The sequence below is a fragment of the Lonchura striata genome, chromosome 20 (assembly GCF_046129695.1).
Source record: "Lonchura striata isolate bLonStr1 chromosome 20, bLonStr1.mat, whole genome shotgun sequence".
Taxonomy (NCBI): Eukaryota; Metazoa; Chordata; class Aves; order Passeriformes; family Estrildidae; genus Lonchura; species Lonchura striata.
The window spans coordinates 10,437,115-10,458,222 of NC_134622.1; the positions used below are offsets into that span (position 1 = coordinate 10,437,115).

A 21,108-nucleotide genomic window follows, 5' to 3' on the forward strand; every position below is an offset into this window, starting at 1 on the left:
GTTTTACTAAGGTTAAGCCCTTTGAAAATGAGCAGCAGTGACTATATTCATGGCAAGAGGAAGAAAATAACTTTAATAATGCCATGATTTAAAAAGCAAAAATTGTTATTGCTTTTAAAATTCCACAAGTGGCAGACAATAACAGCAGAGCAACAGGATTCTGATTACATGGTAATAATGTGGGTCTCCCAGCAAGGCCACAGCTATTACAGAGCGATTAGCCATCAGCACCTGGAGAAACTCCATTTCCACTGACTGCCTCAATCTCCTCCACAAGTCATTTACAAGTATATGATCCTAATTTCTATTAAAAAAACCACACACAACATGCTGGGACTGGAAGATTATTTGGACAATTTGGATCAACCTATTTGATAGTTTAATGTGGTTTTGGATTTTTTTTATATATATATATTTTATTTCTTTCCTTTTATCCCCTCCCATAAAACGCCTGGAGCATGATCAAGCAGATGAAAAGCAGAACTAGTTTTAATTCTTAGATTTGATTGTTTTCCTTGTTTAAAGAGACAGGAAGCTGCTGAAGCCATGTGGATGCCAGTCCCATTTTGGAGCCCCTGATTTCTGCAGGGTGTGTTCCCAGCTCCAACAGAAGGTGGAGGTGCTCTTTCCGTGCCCCCAAAACCAGTGCAGCACCAGGAATCCCAGCTCCTGGTGGGATATTCAGCCCCACAAACCAGTGGAGTTCTTCTCACCACAGAAAAGCAGGTGCAGGCAGAGCCCAGAGTGGACACAAGGAGGCTGTTCCCAAGCCAGGCTGTCCCACAGCTGACCCAGCAGTGACATTCGGGACTCTAAGGTGCATCCCACACTTAGGAAGGAGCAACAGACCATGCCAAATAATTCCTCCTCATGCCAGGAATATTGTATAAGGTGGATGCTCCAGCACACTAACAAGGGCAATAAACTTTAATTGCATTAAGACTATGGTGATACACAAATACAGGACATTTTAATGTCATTTTACATGGTGCTGTTGCTCATCCAACAACTTTACCACCAGGGAAAGGCACGGAACACATTTTCCAGAGCGCGTGGGACAGCTACTGAAGATTGACCTGATGTGTTTAAAACCTTCCAAGTCTTTCATCCCACCAAAAATTAAAGGGAAGAACCCTGAGCTGACAGATTAGAAGGAGAAACAATGATCTGGTGGTTTAAGGAAGGTGCAGCTACATCCAGCCAAACAAGCGGGAAGGCTTCAGCCGGGATAAATTAAGGATGTAAGTGCAGCACACTGGCTTTGACACCAAACAAAACCACCCCAAAGCTAGGGAGCAGACTCTTCCCCAAGCTCTGGGGGAGGCAGAGGGGTGCAGGGGCCTCACCTTGCTCTGGGTGAACTCCCTGAACATGGCAGCCAGGCCGTCGTCGTCCACGTCGCCGTCGGTTTTGATGGCCACGTTGAGGATGTGGATGGGCTCCTCCCGGGCGCTCTGCAAGGACAGGGAAACGTTCCCCACAGTTCAGTAATTAACAGCTCAACACCTCAGAACGGGCTCCCCAAATCCCGCTTTAAAGCACAGATGCTCTGGGGGAAACAAACTCAGAGGAGCACCAGGGAAAACTCTGAGGGAAATCCTTGACCAAACAGCCTCATAAATCTGCAATTTCACAGAAGTCAACGTCCACAAACATCAAACAGGAGCCTCCTTTGAAGAATTCAAGTCTGAGGATGAGACAGGGCACAGGGTCAGGGCCTCTCCCTACCAGCTGCAGCACAAGGACAGTAGAGGACTTTGGCATCAAGGAAAGTAATTAAATTAATCAAAGTGTAGGGGCAAAACAATGCGAGTTTCCATATCTACAACAACATGAAATAATGTGGAAACATCAATTCCATTAAAACTCCAAGGAACTACAAATTCAGCCTCCAGGAGCCTGTGATTAACTGGGAAAAACTGAGTCTGGACAGGAAATTACCTTGGTGAGGTGAGGGGGATGTAGAGAGAGGGATCTGAGGACATTAAGGTTGACAGTAATATTCTGGAAAAGGCTAAAGTGCTTCCACACATCAGGATCAATGGATCAGTGGAAAACAAAGCCCTGTTCTGGACACAGGCTGTATTCCAGCAGAGCTTCCCACCTTGTGGAGCAACTACCTGTGTTTCTACGGGAAACTGGACTTCTGTCCCTAAGGATTAGGGACCACCTGCTGCCTCTGCACCTGTTCTCCACATCTCTGCAAAAACTGAGCAGCTTTACCTCCCCAAAACAGTTCCAAGAGGTAGAACAGAGGGAAGAATCAGGATCTGAGGTGGCTGGGAAGGGTGCAAGACAGGAAATATGGCAAGTCAGACATAGGACAAAGACAGCTGAAGATGCAGTTCAACATCCTGGTGCAGAGAGAGGGTCTGGAGACTTAATGGTGGGTTTAAACTCTGCTATGGTGCTGTGGATCCAGGAATTCTGCTGATGCTAAAAGCCATAAACTAAATTTACATGGAGAGCAAGAGCTGAGCTGTAGTTTTAGAACAGAGATGGAAAGCAGCCGCCCACGCCGAGTCACCTGCTGTGGAGCAAGCAAGCAAATCACAGCCATAAATACACAAAGCTCCTAACTCCTGCTTCCAGCACTCCAGCCTCAGCCCTGCTGCCAGCCTCAGAGCACCTTCCAGAAGGAAAAAAAGAAAACATACCTTGTCTTCATCATAGAGGGAAGCGTGGCCGGCCTCGGGGAACGTCGGGCTCTGCGGGGGAGAGTCGCAGAAGCATCCCATGACTTCATCAAAGATCCTGGAATGCACCAGGGAAGGAGCAGTCACCACCACAGCGCTGCCAGCACACGCAGCACCCACACTGGGCCACCAGTGCTGGCAGCAAAGGGCTCCTTCCCTTGCTGGGCTCCAAGAGGAGGAGGCAATTCCTCAAGTTGGGTCCAGCATTGGTCAGAGACCTCCTGGGTGCAGGCTGAGGGCTCTGCTGGGGGTTTGCCCATGCCAAAAGCTTGGAAGCACACATGCACAGAGCACTAGCAGACATCAGCACCTTCCCAACCAGCAGGAACCCGGGATGCTGATCCCTCTGTCTGCAAACTGCTCCTCCAACAACCCGAGGCTGCACGGGGCCACCCGCCCGCAGGGATCCACACAGGGAACAACGCTCGGGACCAGCCCAAAGCTGACTCTAGGCCTGGCAGAGCCTTCCCCCAGCTCTGCCAGGGCCTGGGCAGGTGGGTGGCCACAAGAGCCAGGCCTGGGCTGGGCACACACCTGACGAAGTCCTCGAAGGTGCGGAAGGAGACCATCCCGCCCATGCGCTGGCACGGCGGCGTGAAGGAGTTGTCCAGCAGCACGTCGCTCACGCTGGCCACGTGAGCCATCCCGTAGTGGTTGAGGTTGGAGGAGAAGGACATCCTAAACAGCAAGGCAGCGAGAGCACAGTCAGCAGGGGCAGGGCACGGGGGACGGCACTGGGAGCAGGTTTGGAAACGTGCTCTGGCACCTGGAGCGTGGCTGGGCAAGCCCTGCTGGACTGCAGAGCCCCTGCCACGCCTCTGGTGCCACCCTGCCTGGATGCTGTGTCAGTGACAGGGACACCCAGAGTTAGCAAAGGATGTTATAACCCCTGGAAACAGGTATTTCTTGAGATGGCAGGAGAATTCTGACTACGCAAAAGCCGAACTTATTTTTCCTCCTGTCTTTCTGTTTTGCTTTACAGGTGGAACGTGATTCAAGCAGCAACAGTTCTAAGATTTGACTCTTGAAGGACTCAGTACACTTTTACAAACACTCTATTAACTTACTGATTCCATGATTTTTCTGATCATACTATAATTTGCACTCCTCAAACGCTGCATGGTACAGTGACTTCTCCAAAATTCTTTACTGAGTCTAACACTCTCATTCCTACCCTTTCTGTTCAAGAAAGAACTGGATGTGCCACTCAGTGCTCTGGGCTGGGTGACAAGGTGAGGATCAGTCACAGATTAGACTCCATGGTCTTGAAGGTCTTTCCCAACCTCACTTATTCAGTGATTTTTATGGTTTTTTAAAGACTCACAATGCCACAGTCAAGACTGGCAGAGGAAGCTTCTCCCCCAGTGAGGAAAAAGCACACAGTGAGTTTGGACCTTTCTCTGGGGACACAGCTGGGGTTTGCCTTCTCTGCAGTAATTATCACCAATTTCTGAGCTGTACTACAGACTCATCTTAATTCAGACTTCCTTCAAGAGCTGCCTGCAAGGTGGTGACACTTCTGAAGAGACCCAAGCAGGGAGCTGGCCCAGGGACCACACACTCCTCACTCGCCCTCCCTGACCTTGGGGACACAATAAATCTGCTGCCAAAACTGGAGGAGATGGGGAAAAAAATCAGGGAATGGATTCCCCACCAGACCTGGTGCCTCAGAGCTGTGAGGTGCAAGGGGGAAAAGCCAGAACCTGGCTGAGCACTCCTGCCAGCTTTGCTGGGATTTCCTCCTTTGCACACACCAAACCCACTGATCCAGCCCTGAGTACAGTGTTAACAAGTCTAAAGTATCATCAGTGTGATTAATAGCTCTCCATGCCTAAAGTCACTCTCTGTTTCTGCAATTTGTCTCTGATTAAGAGCCGTGAGACTTCCAAGCCCATTTTTACTATTTTTCCCTAAACAGGCTTGTAAGCAGTAATAAATAATAGGTATTCACGTTTTGAAAGAGGGGAATTTTTCAGGACATGCCTTGGTGTACATTCTTACAACTAATACAAAAACTATCACAGAACAGGAGCTGCACAAAAAGACAGCAGACATTTTTCATGTATTATTTAAAGCAAGAAATACTTTTCAACTGTGACACAGGAGGAAAAATTAGCGTCCAAACCACAACAAAACATGCTGTCAGCTGTTTGAGATGTAGATTTATCTATGGTGTGAGGGAGGTGAAGAAGCCCTGACAAATTCTAAGCTGTGCACAAGAATCCAAGGTAGCACCAGGCTGGGCTGGGAGGAACTGCCTGGGGCCACTGTGACACCCTGCCAGAGGATCAGTCCTCTGGGATCCAGACCTGGGAATCCAGTGCCAACAAAGCCCCTAGGACAGCACTTTGCTGTGTAACACACTGCAGATGAGCAGAGTCACCCAGCAAATTTGATTTCAGAGATTGCTGCATGCAAATATTTTATTTTTGCTTTAAAGAAAAGCTGAAAACATGTTTTAGACAAAGGGAGAGGAAAAGGGAAAGTAAAAGAAGAGTTATGGTGGAGAGTTTTCCAAGTAAAGAGAAGGGCAGTACGACAAAACATGCTGAAACATTCAGGATTAGGCTCCCTCTTTCTAGTGTGGCTTTTGAAATCGGAGAAGATGAGGAGTACTGTACCTGTTTAGCGTGGGGATGTTCCCTCTGAAATCAAACAAGCACAGTTAGTCACAGACTGGTTAGTGAAAGCCATCATCAAACCGATGCACACAACCAGCAACATCTTCACACCCGACTGTCCCAAATTTGTCAGGGAGAGCTGCCTGCCACCACCCCAGTCCACCAGGGCACAGCCAGGCCATGCAGGGAGCATGCAAATCATGGAATAAACCAGGAAAACACTTGGCACGTGCAAGGGACCCCACGTTCCTGTCCACCCTTCAGGGTCCCCACTGCAAGCCCTTTGCACACAGCAAGTGCAGAGCGAGAGCTTGCACTGCCTGACAGAGCAGCAAGCAGCAGAGACGCAAAAAGAAAAAGTAAATAAATAAATTACCACCTCACACAGGAAAATTGCAACAGTTTGAGGAAAACAAGCCAAATCCTCAGTGCCAAAGCTCCAGGCTAAGCAGCAGCCCACGCACAGGCTCCCACAAGGCAGGGACAAAGAGAGCACCACCACGGAACACGTTGCATTTTCAGCATTCAGTGCTAAAAAGAACAACCTCAAGGCTAAAAAGAACAACTTTAAGGCTGATTTGAGGAAAACTTTACCATTCTTTTATAACACCAGCCCAGCTCTCCCCATATCTGTGTGCAGCCCAGGGCTCAGTGATGCACAGGAGGCAGAGGGGAGCGAGGGGCACATTTTGAGAGCAGCAGCACAGCCCAGCCCACAGCAGCAACAGCCAGGAGAGTGCTCCATGCAGGATGGAAAAATGGCTGGGATCTGACATGCAAAGTAGCACAGATTAAATAAAAAAAAAATCCGTGCACAGAGGAGGCTTGTGCAAAGGGATTAGCAATAATTAAAAGATGGAAAGGAGAGCTTTGAGGAACATGTGAGTGGGCACTCGCCCCCTTCCCCTCAGGAGATAAAACCACAAACTTTTGTGACATCCTAGCCCATAGGCAAGACCCCAAGTTGCTGAGCACAAAGCCCACTGCTTGATGACCAGTATATGCCATGGTCACACTGATCAGCCTGCCGTCCCTGCTCCTGTCCCAGGCTGGTTTGGCCACAGCAGAGTCACCTTCCCTACAAGGTGATGTGTTGGGTGCATCACTGAGGCACAAAAAATTCCCATTGTCTCCTTAAACCACGTGGGGGAAAAAAAATACTTAAAAACAGATCTGTCATGGTGTAAGTAACACAAATATTCAATTTTGGGGGGGATGGTGGGGACAGACCCTGTACTGCAGAGCCTGTGGTCAGGACAGAACGGGCCTCCAGCCCTCGGGGGGTTGGGACTATTTTTTGAGCTTGGCAAAGAGTGGGAAAGCTGCATGTGATCTACTTCAGTTGGAAAAAATAGTCTGGAGAGGACTGGCAGTTCCTACCCCCAGCAGGAACCCTCCTGAAGCCGTCCCTGGAAGGCTTTCAGGAAAGAGAGGGATGAAAAAACAGCACAACAAATGTTCAGCCCAGCCTCAAGAAGGGCACCCTGGTGCTGTGCTCTGGGAGCTTCTCCTGCCACTCCACACAGGAGGGAAACAGGACCAGGAGGAGTGCACTGAAAGTGAAAGAGAGCAGGTTCAAACGGGATGTCAGGGAGAAATTCCTCTCTGTGAGGGTGGCAGGCCCTGGCACAGGTACCCACAGAAGTTGTGGCTGCCCCTGGATCCCTGGCAGTGCCCAGCTTGGACGGGGCTTGGAGCAGCCTGGGACAGTGGAAGGTGTCCCTGCCCATGGTAGGGGTGGAATAAAAGACCTTTAAGGTCCTTTCCAGCCCAAACCATCCCCAGGTTCTGTGCCAGGGCCACGTCAGAGCTCCCAGCCTGTCCTCCACACCAGCCCAGCCCTTCTCTGAGCCCTGCTCAGCCCCAGGATGGCCTGGAAGTGTTCCTGAGCAGGGCTCTGCTGCAGCCCCGCTGGCCCCATCCCTCCTGCTCCCTCTGGGCACCCTGAATTCGGTTCCCTGTGCCCCCTCCTCCTTTTCTGTCCCTTTCTCTGGGAGGAACAGGAGCCCACGCCGTGGGCAGGCACGCCGAGCTCAGCTGTGGGCGAGTGCCAGCGCAGGGCAAAGCTTTGGAAACGAGGCAGCAAAGCAGAATCAGCACAGGCTGGCTCAATAACCCACTTGTAGTTATTAACAGCAGTACCACAGGAGAAAGAGCAATTCCACTGGCTCTGACCAGTGCCATTCCTCTTATGTTTCTTCATTTCTGCAGAAGAATCTAACCAGAAGGCAGTGAAACATGCCTCAAACCATACATTTTGATTGAGTTTTTCCTCTCCCTCTCTCTTCCCTTATTCTTCTGCTCCCTCTGTGATTCAGCCAAGCTGAATCTGCTACAGAAGTCCAATTTGCATAAAATTATCCTCGTTCCATTCAGTTTGCTGCCCCTTCCACAGCCCCTTCTTTGCTCTGCTGGAAGATTTTGCCCTTTCCGAGGCAGGCAAGCCAAGGGAACGGCAGCACATTACTGCTGCCTGCTGCCTAATTAACATCAAACCTCAGCCCTGAGCTGCAGGGATTTACAGGTGTCCTGGAATCGTCCTCCCCTCCTCCCTCCCTTACAAACCACTCTCACAACGAGGAGGGGACCCCAGGCTGCCTGACTCCCCATGGGTTTCCCCTTTGGGGCTCCAGGTAGGGTCAGAGCCCACAGCAGCACGGCTGGGTCACTCCTGGCATCCAGAGGTTGATGCCAGAGGCTGCTCCAGCAAACAGTCCACAGAAAATGCTGTCACTTTGTCAGAAAATCACATTTTATGAGTAGATCATTGTAAAATGATAGCAGGGTAAAAAACCTGTACACGCTGCTGTAAATGCGAGTGAGTGTGGGGTTCTTACAAAAGCTCTGTTTGGGACCAGGGATATTTCAGCCTTCCAAATGGTTTCTACCTGTAAGCTAAGGAAGAGGCTGACAAAAAGGAACCACCAAAACTCCCCATAGATGATAAAACATCAGGAGACAGCAGGGAGAGACCATGCACCACTCCTGGGCCCTGAAATCAGCAACACCAAAGTCCAAGGTGGGACATGAACAAACATCCACAAGCACAGAGGGAGGAGATCCCAGGGAGGCCAAACCAAGCACAAGATAGCTGAGACACCTGTACTGATGGAAACACCCTTGATGGGGCTCTGAACAGCCTGGACTAGTGGGAAGTTCCCTGTCCACTGAACGAGATGGGCTTTGAGGTCCTTCCACCCCAGGCCATTCTGCAGTGTGATGATGATGATGAAATGCAAAACAAACCACTCCTAAGCTTCACTTCCACCCTTGAAGTCACATGGAAAACAGGCTGCAGCCCCAGGAACGAATCCAACCCAGATTTTTGCCTCTGCATCCCTGTTTGTGGAGTGTGCATTCCCAGCTCCAGAGGCAGACATCTCCTTTGTGGAGCCCCCAGAGCCACACTTGCCTCATTATCAACACTTCACCTGCAGGGCTAAACCTTCCCTTACTCCTCCTTCCAGTGCTACATCCTGACCCAGGACATCCCAATCCCAGTGTGGCAGCTGGGGGTGCTCCAAGGGACTGTGGGCTCAGTGCCCAGAGGGGCTGGGAAGGCAAGGCTGAAGCAGCAGGGACCAAAACTAGGCTGGGCTCTATTTCAGCTTCCTCTGGGGCTCCACAAAGCACAAGGCAGAGCCCCAGGCTATCCCTGCCACACCCCAAAATCAGGATATATCCAGCACCTCTAAGTCTCCTTGTCAGCATCTGCCATAGGGGACACATGCAGCTCTGAGAAAAACAGGGATCTGTTTGGTGGGAGCACATTTATCTCCAAGCTCTTCTCTCCTGATCCTGCAGCACATCTGCTCCTGGGGAAGGGGGGATCAAGCTGAGCAGCCTGGCTGGGGGAGCTGGAGGGAAGGAGATGCTCTGGGAGGAGCAGGGCAGCAGCAGGCTCCAAGAGCTGGCTACAGCAGACAATGTCCCAGTTTAATTTAAACCTTACAGCTTCAGACATAAGAAAGGCTGCTGGAAAGCAGGAGAGGAGAGGGGATTAGAAAGAAACACTTTTGTTGAAAAAGCACTATAATTCCCTCTCCTCCACACACAATGTTTCTTTGAACAGAAGATTTGAAGCTAAGATTAGGCAAGGCCCGTTTCATGAGCACCTCAGAAAGGCCTTTCAGGGTCTGTCACCTGGGCTGCCGTGCCACAAAGGCAGCTGAACCCTCTGAGCACTCAGCTCTGCCCCTCTGCCCACGGCAGCAGGGCTGGCACAACGCACACAGCCGAGCCCAGCCCTGAGCAGGGCTCCTTTCCCCCTGCCAGCCTCTCCCCAGGAGCCTGGCAGCTCGTGCCCAGGCCAGGATGGCACCCTGCAGCCCCCTGAGCAGCCTGTGGCCACTGGCATCCCAGAGATGCCCTGGATCCACGCCTCCAGATGGGATTTCTGCACAGAGGGGGCTCCCAAAGCCCATTTGCTGCCAGATGGTGACACTGCACTCCTCATCTGCCCTGCACGGGCACAGGGATGCTGATGGACTCTCAGAGCCCTCTGTGCTTCCCATTAGAAGCTGTTTTCCTCCCCCTGACTTTCCCTTGCTCTTCAGTGGGGATTCTTGCATTAGGATGTTTGCTGTTAATTTAAACAAATAATTCCCCAAGCAGTTTCTGCCCACAGAACCCACCAGGAGCAAGTTGCACTTCTGTGACTTTGTCAGCAGATTGAACAGCTTTTCTGTCCTCTCTGCTTCCCTGTGGGCAGCTGATGGCAATCCTTCCATGGCCAAAGCCACAAAGTCTGAGCCCGAGCTCTGATCAGGCAGCCCAGAGGGAGAGGCTGGGATTGCTTCTGCCACAATTAAGTAAAGGCATAGCAGGGTTAAATACCAATAACGAAGAATTTAAATACAAATTTAAAATCCTAATTAGAATTTAAACCATTAGCAGTTCTCTGTTTTCTCTACATGAATGTTTGCTTCCATAAAACTCGGGTTCTCAAAGGTTCACAGACATCTGACACAAAGGGACCAGGGCATAAAGATATCTGAGGCAGTGGTGAAAAATGTGTGGCATCATGTAACAGCAGCTCCCCAAGGGAATGCTCTCCTGAGGGTTCCATGGCATCTGCTCCTGGATCACCAGCCCTGCTGAGCCTCCAGGGACATTCTGGGATATTTTGGCCTTGGGCTTTGCCCTTGGTATGCATTTTTACCTTTTCAGCCTAAGAATTTGTGCTACAAAAGACACAGAAAAGCACACGATGAACACAGACCGTGGTCAAGAACAACAAGGAAGATTTAAGCAGGACAACTACAGAGTTTTGAGGTTTCCATGTCCTGGGTTTAACACCCAGGTGTGGCTTCAGAGCTCCTTCAACCCACCAGCCCCTGGGCTCCTCCAGCCACCCCAGAGGGAGAGCAAGAAGCTGCCCCAAGCATCAGGAGCCAAATTCATCACTGGCAGCTGGAGGCAGCTGCCAGCAGCACAGCGAGCAGAGCTGAGCTCAGAACACTGTCCCAGCCAACTCAGCCTAAGGGCAGAGGAGATCCCAGGCCAAAGAGCTGCTCCTGGGGCAGGGCACATCTCTCCTCTCCCAGCTGACCTTGTCTGCTTAAGGCTGTGCACAGAGCAGAGCACTGGCAGGCCAAAAATCCCCGAGCAACAAAAGCAACCGAGGCCAGCAGAGAAGAAACGGAGGAAGAACGAAGGGGAGAAGGGAACATTACAAAGGGGTACTAAAAATAGGATGCAATTATGTACAAATATTCCAGCAATGCAGGGAACAGATGAGCCCAGACACATGTCCCATTTGCAGCAGGAGTGCTTTGGGGGCTGGCTGCTCATTTCCAGCAAAGCAGACCCTGAAAACCATTTCATAAAAGGTACTGATGGATTCCCAGCCAAGCGAGACCGGACCCCACCAGAAATGAGATCAGGGCAGAGATGTTTGGGAACAAAGGAGGCAGCAAGGGCCCGGCACGGACCAACAGTGGCACCCGGTGGCTGCGGGGACTCACTGCCACCTCCGAGCCAGCAGGGAGCAACCCCAGAGAGCTCCAGCACCGGCCTGGGGAAAGCACAGGGCAGGCTGGCCCCACAGACACCCAGGAACAACCCTGCCCCAAGCCAGGGGCTTGGGAGAAGATTGTCTGTAGGGTCCTTCCAACCCAAACCACTCTGATTCAGCGTTGCTGTAAGTTCTGATGATCAGGTTTTGTTTCCTGAAATGATGCCACCCCCCTCCTCTCCAGGCGTTGATGCTTTCGGTCGTAGTCACAAGGAATGCAAAACTGAAAATCAAACTGGGTCAACCTCAGCATTCTGTATGAAACTCTCATCTCGGCCTGCTCCATCAAAAAATCTTGTGCCACAAAAGATGTCACCTTATCCAGGCAAGGCAGGAAGGAGCAGAGCCACACAAGCAGTCAGAAAGGGCTGGCAGGAAGGGGACAGAGCCTGTTTGACTGTTCTGTATTAAAATTCCAATTAATTGATTATTCTGTCTGGAATCACATCTTTTGGAAGGCTCGGCATTCAGCCAGAACTGACATTCTAGAGAGAACTTCCAACCCAAACTAAAGCTAAAACCCAGAAAGCACAGGAAAACCATCGCACCCAAATGAACCCCTTTTCTGCACCAGCCCTAGTGCCAGCTCTCTTTGCCAGGGCAGGAGGAGCCCGTCCCAGATGTGCAGCTGCAGAGGCAGTCTGACCTGTTGGGGTGGGAGGTGGGCAGCATGAACTGGAACTCCACCACGCAGGTGTTGTCCTTCAGCTGGCGGTGCTGGACGCTGTTCAGCTCGTAGGCAATGTAGGCTCTCCTCACGTACACCTGGGGGCACAGGACCCGTCAGGCAGCCCCAGAGACCTCTCACAGCTACAAAACAAGCACACCTGCACAAGAGCAGCTAGATCAACTCTAATTCAACCAGAATGTATTCCTTGAGGGAGGCCAGAGCCATCATCCTCTGACAGAACTTTCACTTGCTGCCTTCAACCGCCTCAGTCTTCACACAAATGCAGCTTGAATTTGAAATTTCACTCAATTATCAATGCTAATGCTGTTAAATACCAGGTTCTAAGCATGCCCAATGCCACACAACCTACAGCTATCTTAGATCTTGCAGGGTTGCTCAGAACAGTTGCAGACAGTGCTCAAAACAAACCAGATCCACAGAAAAATTAAAAATACAAATTTTTCTCAATGGGAATAAACTCACCTCCAAAGCTGCCATTCTTACCACCTGGTTACTGTGGTAGAAGAAGTTGGGAAGCACATCAAAGATGGATGTCTCAGACAAAATGAGTTTCTAGGAGAGATCACATTAAGCAGGGGTTTAAAAGTGTGTCTTGCAACCAGGATCAGGCAGAAATGGAAAAGCCCCAAATCAATCCTGGCTAGTTCTGATTTCTAAGCTTCTCCTGTTGTTCATCAAGAACTACGACTTTTTAATATTAAACCATAGAAAACCTGAAGTTGGAAGGGATCACTGAGCCCAACTCCCTGCTGCTCACAGGACTCAAACTAAAATCATATGAGAGGAGCTCATCTGGGTGCCCCTGGAGCTCTGGCAGCCTCGGGGCTGTGCCCATTCCCTGGGGAGCCTGGGCAGTGCCACCCTCTGGGGAAAGAACCTTTTCCTAATGTCCAATCTGGACTTCCCCTGGCACAGCTCCACTCCATCTCCTCGTGCCTGGTGCCCAGAGGGAGGAACCAGTGCCTCTGCTCGGCTGTCCCCTGGGAGGAAGGTGCAGAACTGGCACAAGGCCATCCCCACCTCGGCACAGGGACAAAAACAAAAAACCAGGGCAAAGCTGGACATGAGACCAAGACAGCTTAAAGCCACCAGGACCTTGGGACGTGAAGGTCAGTGAGAAGGAAGCAGGGAGACAGGGAGGGGGGCTGGGGGGTACCTGCAGGTTCTCAATGCAGAACTGGTGGCCGTACATGTCGATGGCCGACAGGAAGATGGACTCCACCTGGTTGTGACGCAGCTCGTAGGAGGGCAGGTGGGAAGCAATGAGAACCTGGGGAAACACGGGGGATGTCAGAGAAAGGAGCCATGCAGGGCCAGCAGCAGGCAGCTCCAGCAGCCTGCCCCATCCCTGAAGAGGCGCCTGTGTTCTGCGGGTGATGCCGCACACCCTGTCCCCTCCCCGGCCTCATCTGTGTGTCTGTGTTATTGCAATTCCCCAGGGGGAGAGGGAACAGCTTCCATCAGGTTCCATCAGTGCATGTGATTTAGCAGGCCAGGGCTGCCAGTCCTGGGGATTGCTGCCCAGCTGTTAATTGGGAAGCAGAGCTGGCGGGGAGCAGCTGTGGGGAGGCTCACACCAGAGCCATGCTCTGCTCCTGGCAGGGCAGGGCAGGGAACAGCCACCACTGCCAGGTACTAAATGCTGCACATGAAGGATGCAGAGGTAGGAAATGGAAGCAGCCTGCAGGGAAAATGAAGTGGAAGAGCAACACAAGGACTGCAGCAGCATCCCCAGTTGCTGTGGGGAGGTTCAATAGCAGAACGGTTCAAGGACACAAGCACAATCCCGGAGGAAACAGAAGGTCACTGAGCAGCTTCAAACACTGTGTTCCTTTTCAATAGCCAAGCTCTGAAATAAAAGGAGAGACCCCCGAAGTGTGAGCTTTCCTGCTTTAGGCTGGAGATGGGGACTGTGCAGTGAGAGGAGTGATCAGACTCGGGGGTCAGCGCTATCAGGAAACCTCTCACCCCTTCCTGGCAACAGAGGGAGGGTTAAATGAACTGCTGAAGAGGAAGCTCACAACAATATCTGGGTGCCTATGTGACATTCTAATCAGTTCTGTAGCAGACTCTTGGAATTTACAGTATCCAGAGTTTTTCCAATTATTTCCAGGTTAGAACAAAACTGACAAAGCGCAGCTCAAGGATGGAAGAAGCCCTGCAAAAGGTCAACATAGTTCTTTGTGGTAATTCCTTAGCAGCTGCAAAGAACAGCTGGTTCTTGTGAAAATGGCTCTCCCTGTTCTCTGCACACGTGGATTCACAACTGTAAGGCAGCTGAGGAACCAGGAGAGCCCATCCATGTGGTTCCTGCACAATCCAGGCAGCCTGTGCTGGTCACGCTTGCAGATGACAAAACCACCAAAAACCACCGTGGCCACACATTTCCACTTCCTCCATCACACAAACCATGGGCTACTCACAACGAACTCCTGTGCGAGCCAGACACAACTTTTTGGAGGAGGAGGGACAAAGGAATGCATGTCAAATTTAAATATTACAGTGACTGGGAACGTGCTGCAGTCATCGCCCCGTCACCACAGTTAATCACTGCTAATTAGCTTCACTGCCAAAGTGCTGTTCACAGGAACCTACCCTCCCCATTGGCACAGTGATCAAAACAACCATCAGGAGCTATGGGCTTGCCAGGGGGCTGACTGCAGGCAGGAGCAGCCGTGCAGGGAGCCTCACCTGCCGCGCTCGCAGGGCCACCTTGGCGTTGGTCGTCTTGCTGAGCTGGGTCAGCTCCGTCAGGATATTGATCAGCTCGTCTGTCAGGGTGGGGTCACGGCCACACAGCTGGTCCTGGGGACACAGAGAACAAGGAATGCTTGGAACAGAGGGAAAGCATCAGCTGTGCTCCCCCAGAGGAGCGTGGACTGGAACGCAAGCACACGCTCAGGGCTGGACCACACCATCCCCAGCAGTCCATCCTGAATTATCCTGGAATTCTGTGCTGACAAGGACACATCAGCACTCAACAATTTTACACACATAAATAAAAGGTGAAAGAAGGGACAGGCACCTCCTCCCATTCTGTTTGTAGCATATGTTATGGCACCCAAACACATGAGGAATGCTGACTTCTCAGAGAGACTCAGAAAACCTTTTCCCATTACCCAGTTTCAGGTTTGTACCAGAATTTTCTCCTTCTGGTACAGAAGTTCGCAACAATGCAAAATCCAAAGAGCTTAAACTGTAGCCAGACACTTGTGGAACACATAAAGGTCAGTAAACCTTCTCCATGAAGGGTGACCAGAGTTACACTGCCACAGAACCTCCTGACATCCACTTACAAAAACACCTCAAACCTCAGAAGTCCCCACTACCCCACAGCCACAAACCACCCAAGCTTTGTGCAGCTTCAGCCAACACCAGAAAAAAGATCTGTTGTTCCTCTGGCAAGGCTAAGCAAAGCTAACTAAACCTATTATTTCCTGCCACAGCACTGGACTGACTCCATAATATTTCTTCTAACCAGAGAATCCTGGATCTGAGGAAATCCACAAGCTTACCTTGCTGCCTAAATTGGCTGGATAGAACAACAAAACTGAAGAGCACAAACTTCCAGTGTTAATGCTGTTCCAAAACTCTTGTGAATTCATCCATTCAAAAAATGCCAACAGTAAAGACCTTCTTCCAAAAATAATTTCAATTCTCATGAATAATCCCACATTCTTCAACACTTCTTGTGAGCTTCCTCCCTCCCACCCTGAAGTTGGAAACCCTCGAGGAGCCTCTAACGTGATTCTTCCACCCAGCACTTAACAGCTTGTCTTGATAAATTAATCATAGGAGGGAAATGTGAGATGAAACAGGGATTTGCCACGAGAAAGAGCTGGTGCCTAAAAGTTTCAAGAGATCCTAAACACCTACAGACCAGAACAGGCCACTTGAAGATCCAAGAACTAGAAAAGGAGAAGGGGAAAACCTCTGTGCAGCAGGTGGGATTGACAAATCTGCCATGGAAAATAAATTAAAAACCAAAGCCAAATCATACAGAAGTCCCATAGAGTGAATAACTCCACTACAGCTCATACTCCACGAGATTCCAGTGGAGTTTTTCCCTCACACTGCTCTTGATCCCCTTCTCTCCATCCCCACTCGGGCACGGTGGCACCTCAAGGAATGATCACACAGATCTCCCAGGGGGAAAACATCTGAGCTCCTAACTCTGATCAGACTGCTGTCCCCTCCTGGGCCACCAAACACGAGTGTGACTGCTCCCAAAGGGAGTTCTGTGCATTTATCCACTCCAGGACACTGTGGGGACAGTGAGGAATTCAAGGACTGCTGGATTTGAAACACAAACTCCTGGGTGTTGTCATGCTGCTGCTCCAGGGAACAGAAATCTAACAGGACACAGGACCCTACCATGCCACCAGCCACTCCATCCTGCTCAGGCCAGGACATGCATAAGTTAAGCACAGGAAATGAACACACCACAAGAAATCACACCATATTTCAACAGATGCATGAAGGATGAAGCAGTTCCCACCCTGCCTTCAGTGCCTGCTGGCTAAAAAAGGTGAGTGATGGCAGCACAACACCATTACTAAAGCCATCCTCAGAGCCCCTGGTTAATGATGGATTCCTGGGACCCATCAATAACAGCCAGACAGGCAGCGAGGCTGGCCTGACCCCACCCACACAAACAGCCTGCCCCCCAAAAACACCACAGCTGTCACCGTGCTCACAGCCAGCATGCCACGAGTTGGAAGGGAAGAATTTATGGTCTTTTGGCTCATGGAGTGTTGGAAGCTCAGGGACACCCCAGCTGTGCCAGGGGTGACCATGTTGTCCCTCCTGAGCTCCTGCTCCCAATGTTGGAAGGGGAGAGTTGATGGTTATTTGGTTAATGGAGTGCCTGGAAGCTCAGTTGTGCCAGGGGTGACCGTGTTGTCCCTCCTGAGCTCCTGCTCCCACTGCAGAGGAGAAAGCCCTGTGCCCCATGAGGCAGCACCATGGCCTTGGGTAACCAGGAGTGGCTCTTCCACCAGATCTCCCTGCTGCTTCAGGCTCTGGCACGCTGGGATGTTGGCCTTTACTGGAGCAGAACTGACTGGTGGGAAGAATGACCAGCAAGGGACAAGGGAGGCTCTCGGAGGTCTCCTCACAAGAGGCAGCGAGGCACAGCCCGCACGAGGTGACAACCCAGCCTGAAAGCTCCAGTGCTGTCCTAGCAAGGAATGAGCAGGATGACAACAACAACCCAAAGGCAGGACTGGCTCTGCCTGCACTGATTGGCAAAGGCAGCAGCAAAGCCTCAGCCCAGCTCCCTGACAAGGGCTAACGCCTCGCCGGCACCCCCGTGTAATTACACACTTGAGTGACTGGACTCTGAAGAAAATTGAAGGCCTGAGCTGTGAACAGCTGCCATTTTCTCTCTCCATCACGCCAGCGTGATTACTTGAGAAATGAACAGCCCCGGCTCAAAGCTACTCCAGAATCCTCAGAGGAAATATGGCTCCGTGTTCAAATAATGAGATTCTTAAGGCAAGCGTTACTTACAATCACAGCACACACCAAAAAGGGGAAGGGGGAAAAAAAGGGGAAAAAAAGGGGGAAAAAGGAGAGCCAGGAAGAAAGAACGCCAGGATCATTACATCTTACAAATGAGAATCTAAGAAACCCAGCTTCAGTCTAGGAAAATTATGTCACTTTTTTTGCTTTGGAGAGTTATTTTGTGGATGGCTACTTTGGATGTTTTTTGGCAGTAACAGACCACATTAGGGCTGTAAAATAAAAGACAAAAGGGAGAAAAGAAAGAGGAATAAGGAGAGAGAAAAAAAAAAAAGAGAGAGGGAAAAAAAGAGAGAGGGAAAAAAAGAGAGAGGGAAAAAAAGAGAGAGGGAAAAAAAGAGAGAGGGAAAAAAAGAGAGAGGGGCAAAAGAGAGAGGGGAAAAAGAGAGAGGGGAAGCAGCAGCCACTTACGATGAGCATTGTAACCAGCAGGTTCTTCTTGGTGACCTGGGCGTGGGAGAAGATGTAGTTCAGCACCGCGTTCATGTCACTCTTGTTCTCCTCACGAAGGGTGAAGACACACTTGTCATAGTGACCTGCAGGCAGAAATGCACATTTCTTTTCCAGTCTTCACACCTCTGTGGCAAGGATTGCAAGTTATTACATGTGTCTTTATTTTCCCACGTGTTTTTTGAGGATCTCCATGGCTTGAAGCCGACAAGGAAGATGCAGAGAGACTATTTACAAGGGATGGAGTGACAGGACATGGCTTCACACTGACAGGGAGCAGGGTTAGGTTGGGTATTAGAAAAAAAATTCCTCCCTGTGAGGGTGGGCAGGCCCTGGCACAGGTGCCCAGAGCAGCTGTGGCTGCCCCTGGATCCCTGGAAGTGCCCAAGGCCAGGTTGGACAGGGCTTGGAGCAGCCTGGGACTGTGGAAGGTGTCCCTGCCATGGCAGGGGTGGAATGAGACGTGCTTTAAAGCCCCTTCCAACCCAGACCATTCTGTGATTCTCTATGGTCCACACAATCAATTTGGCAAGGAATCATTCCCACCATCAGCTACTACAAAGTTTAATTCTAACATCCCACTCTTAATAAACAGTTCCAATACCAAATGCCTCCTTTGTGAGCAATACTGAGAGAGGAACAGGGAGCTCACACTTTCATTCAAATGACAAGCAAAATGAAATAACAGCAAAAAGCCTTGCACCATCCTCTGCTGCCAGCAAACTGAAGTGGAAATGAATCTGCAGTACCATTAGGCCGGGGCAGGTAATGGAGCAGGACAAAAGAAGAGTGGAATCTGAACTACCTGTAAGAGCCAGAGCCTGGAATTGGCCAGGGCTTCATTGCCATCTTGTGCCTGGATACAGCAGTGCAAGGCATTGGTTTCACCTCTCAGCTTCAGCTGAGCTTTGGGGACAGAATCTCCTCTACAAAATCCTGTGCGCCTCACCTCAGCACAGAGTGAGAGCAAACCTTCTCCAGAGGGCCCACATGGGTTTTCCAGGACCAAACACGACTCTTCAAGAAATCAAATCCTGGATGTGCCCAGGAACTCACCGTGCTGGAACTGAGTCTCCACCTTCAGGTACTGCCGGAGCAGATCCATCACCACGGCCTTCATGTGGCCCCGGATGCCACTGCGGTACCTGCAGAGGCACCAAAGCCAGCCCTGAGCGAGCCTGAGGGCACACACAGCCCCTGCCAGGGCTGCTGGGGGTGGCTCCTGCTCTGCAGGAAGCCCTGGGCAGGCTCACCTCTGCACGAGCTGCACGATGCTCTGGGTGTTCATGAAGAAAACCTCGCGCTCCGACTTGCGGTTCAGGGTGGCCGCGTGGCTGTCCAGGATGTTGGCAATCTGAAAGGGAAAAGAACGTGGACAAAAAGCACAGGGAAAAGCCCTCCATGGGCTGGACAACCTGCAGAGACACAGCAAGGGAAGTTCAAGACCTGCCAGTGATAAAAAAATCAATTCACTGTATCACACCGTGGAGAAAATCAGCTTCCAGCATCTCCTCGCCCTACCAGGCCTCCCTTGGCTGCAGTCATTCTATTCTGAGCTTACACTGGCACTACAAATTGCACTGCAGCACATGTGCCATGCAAAAAGCAAATAAATGCCCACAGGGCCACTGGTAAGATTAAAGTGTTCCCACCAGTGTGCCTGGTTAAAGCCATACTGAGCAGGGAACCCTTCAGCACAGGTAAAGAGACAAGCCTTGAAGTGACACAGGGAAATATCTTCTACCATCAGCACACCATGTTCAAACACAGCTTTCAGGTTCAGTTAACCTCCATGTCATTTAAAGGAGATTTTCTCTCTCTCTGCCCCAACACAAACCCATTTTTATCCCTCCATGAAGGGTGGTTGGTCACCTGCTGGCTGGGAAACTGGCAGAGGACCGAGGTGATGTTGCTGGCATACTGGGCCATCTCCTTCTTGATGGACTTCTCTACATTGGGTGGTATCCGCCCAGAGACACTGGTCATGATGTCCTGAAGCTCCAGCAGGGGCAAAGATGGATCCCTCAGGGTCTTCATTAATCGCTCAACCCAACCCTTCACCTGGAGAGAGACAAGGAAAGAAAGGAGAAGAGAATAAACAACAGGAAGAGGAAGAAGGAGATGGGTGATGTCCAACATCCCATCCCATGGGTGCTGCCCTGTGGCACAAAAACTGCCCAACCCTCCCTTGAGCTGCAAGAACGTTGTGTTTTGGTGTGGAAGAAGAGCCCCCCAGTACCTTGCTGCTGAAGAAGGGCTCTGGCAGGCAGTACCCATTCATCACGTTGACCAGGTTGTCCAGCACGTAGTGGAAGATGCGATGGAGCTTCTCGCCCCGCAGTGCTGTGCTCTGGATCTGGGGCAGGGTACCCGTGTGCAGCTCAGCCTGCAACAAGGAACAGCCTCACTGAGCCTCCTGTGGGGCACCAGCCTTGGGGAACAGCCAGGCACCCTCAGCTGCAGCCAAGGTTTAACTTGCAAGGATTCCCACAGCAGGAAATGCACTTGGTTGAGAGAGACAGCCCCACAGCAGCACTGAGGTAAGCAGAGGGCAGGAATGGAAGATAAGTTTGGTCTGAATTAGAGAGAGAGTGAGAAATCTCAGTCCCAGTCCTCATCTGAGACAAATAAACAGTGAAGTGACAATTCCAGCACAACGCACAAATGGGAAATTGGTTTACTGGACCATCCTGTACCACTCTCAACATCAGTCCCTCATTAAAACCCCACAAAAGCTGTGCCTTCTGCAGCTCCTCACCTGCTGAACCCTGCTGGGATCATCCAGCTGCAGCTTGGCAATCACACAGCCTGGATCCAGGACTGCCCCTGGGCGCTTGACATAGTGGATGCAGCCTGATTCTCCTGCTGTTATCGTCATCACCATTTTCATCACCTGTAGCAAGGAAAACTGGTTACACACTCAGCTCCATGTGCCCCAAAATGGTTCTAGTTTTGGGAGCCAGCCAGCAGTGTCCCACCACAGACAGACCTGCATGAGCACCTCTGGCATTCAGGTGCTCCCAAAACTTACAAGCACAGATGTTGGGAACAAAACCCAGACGCTGAAGTGAATGGGAGAACAAAATAATTGGCCACAAAATAGTGCAGCAG

General features: G+C 50.8%; 1 protein-coding gene across 8 annotated transcripts in view; it reads right to left on the bottom strand.

Annotated features, from left to right (window-relative positions):
• ACACA (acetyl-CoA carboxylase alpha) overlaps positions 1-21,108 on the bottom strand; it is a 100,766-nt gene that overhangs the window by 53,026 nt on the left and 26,632 nt on the right. For 6 of the 8 annotated variants that reach the window (XM_077787580.1, XM_077787582.1, XM_077787579.1 and 3 more), the window contains 14 exons: positions 20,756-20,890; positions 20,237-20,383; positions 19,870-20,058; positions 19,251-19,351; positions 19,054-19,142; positions 17,959-18,083; positions 14,716-14,829; positions 13,181-13,294; positions 12,487-12,576; positions 11,980-12,098; positions 5,318-5,341; positions 3,231-3,374; positions 2,658-2,754; positions 1,347-1,454 (listed from right to left, as the gene is read on the bottom strand). In XM_077787580.1, the coding sequence (XP_077643706.1) occupies positions 1,347-1,454; positions 2,658-2,754; positions 3,231-3,374; positions 5,318-5,341; positions 11,980-12,098; positions 12,487-12,576; positions 13,181-13,294; positions 14,716-14,829; positions 17,959-18,083; positions 19,054-19,142; positions 19,251-19,351; positions 19,870-20,058; positions 20,237-20,383; positions 20,756-20,890 (1,596 nt within the window). The remainder of the gene's footprint in view (positions 1-1,346; positions 1,455-2,657; positions 2,755-3,230; positions 3,375-5,317; positions 5,342-11,979; positions 12,099-12,486; positions 12,577-13,180; positions 13,295-14,715; positions 14,830-17,958; positions 18,084-19,053; positions 19,143-19,250; positions 19,352-19,869; positions 20,059-20,236; positions 20,384-20,755; positions 20,891-21,108) is intronic. The other 2 variants (XM_077787583.1, XM_077787581.1) reach the window with 1 other exon arrangement.